General features: G+C 59.1%; 1 protein-coding gene across 1 annotated transcript in view; it reads right to left on the bottom strand.

Annotated features, from left to right (window-relative positions):
- Nucleotides 1-5,787, bottom strand: part of USP20 (ubiquitin specific peptidase 20) — a 20,583-nt gene that overhangs the window by 9,014 nt on the left and 5,782 nt on the right. Inside the window, 3 exon segments of the mRNA XM_014537952.1 lie at nucleotides 2,331-2,709; nucleotides 4,179-4,292; nucleotides 5,381-5,556. Coding sequence (XP_014393438.1) covers nucleotides 2,331-2,709; nucleotides 4,179-4,292; nucleotides 5,381-5,556 — 669 coding nt within the window.

Genomic DNA, 5,787 nt, shown 5'->3' with positions numbered 1-5,787 from the left:
TGCTGTGCCCGGGCAGGCGCACTGATGGCCCCTCAGCGGCGTCTGTCCCACCGTCCTAACCCCCTTCTGCTGAGCACACGAGGCTCGGAGCGCTGGCCCTCCCGGTCACGCAGCAGCTGTCAGGTGGCAGAGCCCAGATCCATCCGGCTCCAGCTGCTGCTCTTCACCCAGCTGGGGAGCACAGGTGTCACGTTTAGCCAGTGGGGTCACCTTGCTCCTTAAAGGAGGGGACACCTGGGCAGGCGGGGAGCCCATGGAAGAAGGAAGGTGACAGGGGCACACGAGGGCTCAGCTGAGTTCCACAGGGAGCACCACCACCTGCAGGCCAGGCCTCTGGTGTCCCTGCTCTCCCAGTCCTGCCCCGGCCCCGCCTCCCTGCGAGGCCCCGCCTCCCTGCGGCAGGAGGACAGGATCTACCTCCTGCAGACACAGACCCAGGCAAGACTGGGACTAAGTTGTCACTTCAGGTCTCAAATCACAGTATTGACGCTTCTATCCTGTCGCCAGCCCAGCGGGAAGCCAGGGCAGCAAGGCCCCTGGCACAGCCTGGCCCTGAGCCCTGAGCCCTGCTGAGCAGCGTGCACACAGGAGGTGCTTTAATAGGTCTCAGAGCGGGTCAGGGAGGGGGCACTTGGTGCCGAGCTGGGCTCCTGGGTTCCAAGTCCGGTTCTGTCCCTCGCAGTCCCTGACCGGGTGTCTGAGCAGCACCCTCACCCCCCCCCGCCCCCACCCCCCAACTCCTGAGCACATGAGGCGGGCGCCACGAGGTGGCCAGACCCAGCCAAGCACCCTAAGCCTCACGTGGGACCTGGGAGGGGCCTCATTCTCTGGGCTCCAGCAGGGAAGGGAGGGCTGGACCAGGATTTCCTTGGTCAAAGTGCCCAACTCAAGATCAGAGACGCGAACACCACCTTGTCTCGCATTAGGGAGGGAGGAGACGAGTCCTGTGTCAGGGGCACGGGAAGGTTAAGAAGCAGGCCCTCCCTACGCCACCTGCCGTCCTGCCTTTTAACAGACGCGCTCTGTGCCAACATCTGGAGCCACGGGGAGCGTGGCAGCACCCCCCCCTCCCCCGAGCCCTCCGTGCGGCTACGCTTCAGACTCAGAACCGTCCCGGCTCCAGCGGCTCGGCGAGGCCTGCCCACCCGCCACTACGTGCTGTAGGACCTGGGCGAGCTGCAGGGCCTCCCTGAGCCTCGGCGCCTCACCTGCTCCATGGGGGTGAGGCAGGGCCCCCTAAGAGAGCTCTGGGGACACGCAGGGCTGTGCCTCTGTGGCCGGTGGTGACCACCTAACAAGCGCTGGTGCTGGGTTTTGACCGCTGTGTAGGCATTATCTCCAGGAAGGGTGGTGGTCAGGCAGCGCTGGGCTTCCCAGTCAGGAGCCTGGCGTTCGCACAAATGGGGGTGTGAGGAGAGGAAGGCCCAGCAGCCCCCGCCTGGGAGGGGATGAGCGGCAGGGCGGGGTCTGAGGGCCCCCCTCACTGACCGCTGCTGTTTCTGGCCCCCTTGTTCCGGCAGCAGGAACAGCAGCCCAGACAAGTCCAGCTCCACCAGCAAGCCCAGCAGTGAGAGCCCGGCTGTGGGACCGGGACCTGGACCCCCACCAGCTCAGGGCTGAGGTATATATGTGGCTGCATTCTACTTCATCTTTTTTTTTTTTTTTTAATATATTTTTATTGATTTCAGAGAGGAAGAGAGATAGAAACACCAATGATGAGCCCCAGCTGGTTTGGCTCAGTGGCTAGAGCGCCAGACTACGGACTGAAAATTCCCGGGTTTGATTACTGTCAAGGGCACATGCCTAGTTGTGGGCTCAATCCCCAGTAGGGGGCGTGCAGGATATCAATAAAAATGTATAGTTTTAAAAAATTATATTAAAAAAAATAAATAAAAGAAATATCAATGATGAGCCCGGCCAACATGGCTCAGTGATTGAGTGTCGACCAATAAACCAGGAGGTCACAGTTCGATTCCTGGTCAAACACGTGCCTGGGTTGCAGGCTCAATCCCCAGTGGGGGGTCTGCAGGAGGCAGCTGATCAATGATTCTCTCTCATCATTGATGTTCCTATCTCTCTCTCCCTCTCCCTACCTCTCTGAAATCAATTTTTAAAAATAATTTTAAAAGAGAAAGGAAACATGAAACCCTGAATCGAACCCGGGATCCTTCGGTCCACAGGCCAATGCTCTGTCCACTGAGCCAAACCAGCTAGGGCCGTTCTGCTTCATCTTGGCCCCGTGATTTTATGCAACAGAAGATACCGGTTTCAAAGGGGTTCTTTAGATTTACAAAGCGTGTAATCAACTGTTTACTTTAATAAACATGGACCTTGCCCGAGGTTCGTGCCGCTTGAACGCAGGGCTGAGGCGGACTCTGCAGCTGGACTGCTGGCGCCCAAGTTCCCTCCACACGTCCCAGCCGTGGGACCCGGGCAGGTGCGTGGCCCTGAGCCTCAGGCTCCCCATCCGCCGCGTGGGGAGAACGGCAGCCGGCTGCTAGGAGGCTCTGGCGGTGAAAGGACCCACCCACAGCGCCCGGCCTCTGCTGCGCTCTCCTCGCTGGTCCTGGCTTCAAAGCCAGGCCCGGTAGATAATGGCCCTGGTGTCCCGGGGCCGCGCAGATGCCTACCTGCTGGGCGTAGCCTCGGAACATCGGGTTGACCAACTTGATCCCGTGGGACAGGCTGGTGGGAACCACGTAGCTTGGGCTGTAGGAGAACCAGATCTATGAGTGCAGGTGGCCGGCCTGGGCTCCAATCCCCTGAGGGGTGACAGGTGGCCAGCAGTGGGGGGCCAGACTCGGGGAGGGGTTTACCACGCCTTTGGGGGGCGGTGACCCGCCAGGAGCCCCAGCAGGCTCACACATCTGCACAGTCAAGAAGGAAAAGGTCGCCCGGCCTGTGTGGCTCAGTGGTTGAGCGTCAACCTATGAACCAGGAGGTCACGGTTCGATTCCCAGTCAGGGCACATGCCCGGGTTGCACATGCCCCCAGTGGGGGACATGCAGGAGGCAGCCAATCAATGATTCTCTCTCTCACTGATGTTTCTATCTCTCTCCCTCTCCCTTCCTCTCTGAAATCAATGAAATATATTTTAAAAAAAGAAGAAAGTATCAAGTCATAGCTACGCCAGGCACAGGGCTCCTGGGACAGCACAGGGATACAGTAAATCTATATAATAAAAACCCAGTGGTCGTAACGCCGCAACGACCAAAGCCCGGTCACCAGGAGGCTGTGTGGGTGACGAGGCAGCTGCCAGTGGGCGGGGACTTGACTCTGGGTCCCACAGCGCGCCAGGACTTGGGGGTCCCGGGTCCTGTGCAATTTCCCGCGGGTCTGGGTCTCTCGGGATTTCGCGCACTGGGTCACTAGTAATGTAATAACTGGTGTGGTGCCAGGCAGCCTGGAGACGTCAGCGAGTCGCTCTGTATGTCATATAAGCGCCTGAGCACCGTGTGTACACCTGACACTACTATCACACCGAACGTGAGCAGTGACTGAAGAGTAACAAAAACAGAAAAATCTAAAATTTCAGGAAAGCCTAACCAGGAAACATGACCACCCAGAGATAACTACCATTAAGATTTCTAGATTTCCCCGTGAAAATACAGATATATACAAAGTCATATTCAATGTATATACTTAAACAAACTTGGCTTCTTACGACACTGGAATTGTACTGCATCATACTGCTTTGTGGGTTTTTTCTGTTTTATATATATATATTTTTGCATCATATTGCTTTGTAACCTGCTTCTACACTTAATACATTTCTATGCTCTCCTTTTAAATTATTTCCGGTTTTGACTTTTCCTGGAGAAACGGGTCTAATCCAAGCTTCTGGCCTCCAAGTTCGTTTCACACGGAGCTAAAGCGCCAGCTGCCACCGATGAGGTTCCTTCCCGCGGGCAGTCGTGGCTGAGACCCAGGCGGTCGCGATGGGCGTGGGCCTGGGCACACACATCTGAAAAGGGGCTGCCGGCTGGATCGGCACCAGGTTCAAACTCTAGCTCCATCTCTCATAAGCTGTGACCTTGAGCAGATAGTTCAACCTCTCTGAACCTCGCCTCCCCAGTGTGTAAAATAGCTGGTGATGATTTCCGCCTCGCGGGGCTGCCAGCAGCGACGGAGAGAAAATCCCGCCCCCAACAGCTGCCCAAGTCCGGGCTGGCACTCACCGTTTCCTGTGCCAGACCTCGGACACCAGCTTCTGGTAACTCTTGCACAGGGCGGGCTTCTTGTCCGTGCGCACCAGGCCGCCACACTCCAGGAAGAACTGGGTCAGCGGAGGGCTGGGGCCGGTCCGGGGAGAGAAGCAGGGGAGCGGGCAGCGGTGAGAAAGAGCAGGGGGAGAGGCAAGAGCCTCCTGGGCGGATGAGGAGGAGGATCCCGCCGGGTGTGGGCTGAACTGTCCCCAGATTTCTCTGCTGGAGCCCTAACCCCCAGCGCTCAGAGGTGGCTGTGTTTGGAGGGTCTTTACAAAGGCGATTCCGTTAAACCGAGGTCATCGGGCTGGGCCTGACCCGGTGACTGGCACCCTCCTGAGAGAGGGACCCGGAGGCAGCACGCACTAGGGGGCAGGAGCCACACTAGGGGGGAGGAGCCGCACTAGAGGGCAGGAGCCGCACTAGGGGGCAGGAGCCGCACTAGGGGGGAGGAGCCCTCTCGGTGAGTCAAGCAGAGGCCGCGGAGAAGCCAGCCCTGCGACACCTTGGTTTCGGACGTGCAGCCTTGGCGCTGAGGGGGAGTAGCTTGCCCTTGTCTAAGCTCCTGGCCTGTGGCCCTTCGCTCCGCGGCCCTGGCGGACTCAGGCAGCCCTTTCCTCTCCCAGGTGAGGGGGGCCCCCAGGTGAGGGCTGGCTGTGTGAGGGAGAGGAGCGGCACCTGCCCCTCCCGTCACCTGCTCTCTGGAAACTTCTGAGCCTGAAGACATCTCCCCTAACCCCTCTCCTTAGGCTTTTAAGCTGATTTCATTCCACAAGAAGCAGACATTCCCCGAAGAAAAACTAGGAAACATGGGTCAGCAAACAACGATCATCGACCTGAACCCTCCCACGTGAGACAGCTGCTCCAAAGACGGGGGGCACGTCCTCCCAGACTCCCCGGACCTTTAAGTTGTTGCCGGTAAACCACAGGGTGAGGCGCGTCCTGCCCACACCCCTCCCTCCACATCTGCTACCTCCTTTCCCTGAATTCGGTAGCGGGATCACTGGGTCAAAGTGCATGCGTGTTTTTAGGGGTGTTTGTTGTTTTTAGGGGTTTTGCTGTGTATCCACATGCAGGCGTCCGTGGGCATGTGCAGCACAGCTTGGGGGCTGCTGCTGCTATTTCCGGGGTCCCGGGCACAGCTCCTGCCCCTCGCAGGGGAGGTGACAACCTACCAGTTGGACAGGGCCTGCAGGGCGGCGTTCATGTAGCAGGAATTCCCCAGGTTCTTCATGCCCGTGAGGCCTGGAAGCAACGTGTGGGGAGGGAGGTGAGCACCTGCCCCGCCAGGAACCCTCACATTCACACGGAGATGAGCCGCCTGCCGGGGCCGCCAGAGGAGGACACGGGGCTGGTGTTCCGCCCAGAGATCCGCCAAGTTAATGTGGTCCCTGCTCGCCAGCCATGATGACCGAGTGCATCAAACGGGACAACTGTGCCCCCACCGGCCCCCACCACCCACACAGCCCAGGCACGGGCCGTGCAGAGGGGCCACCCTCCCGGGGCCACATGGGGAGACGGGGCAGGAGGGCCAGGCCTCCAGGACTCGGCTGGTGGCTGCGCGCCAAGGGAAGCCAGCACG

This window comes from Myotis brandtii, unplaced genomic scaffold, assembly GCF_000412655.1.
Source record: "Myotis brandtii unplaced genomic scaffold, ASM41265v1 scaffold1857, whole genome shotgun sequence".
NCBI classification, from domain to species: domain Eukaryota; kingdom Metazoa; phylum Chordata; class Mammalia; order Chiroptera; family Vespertilionidae; genus Myotis; species Myotis brandtii.
This window is presented reverse-complemented; position numbering and strand designations above follow the sequence as displayed.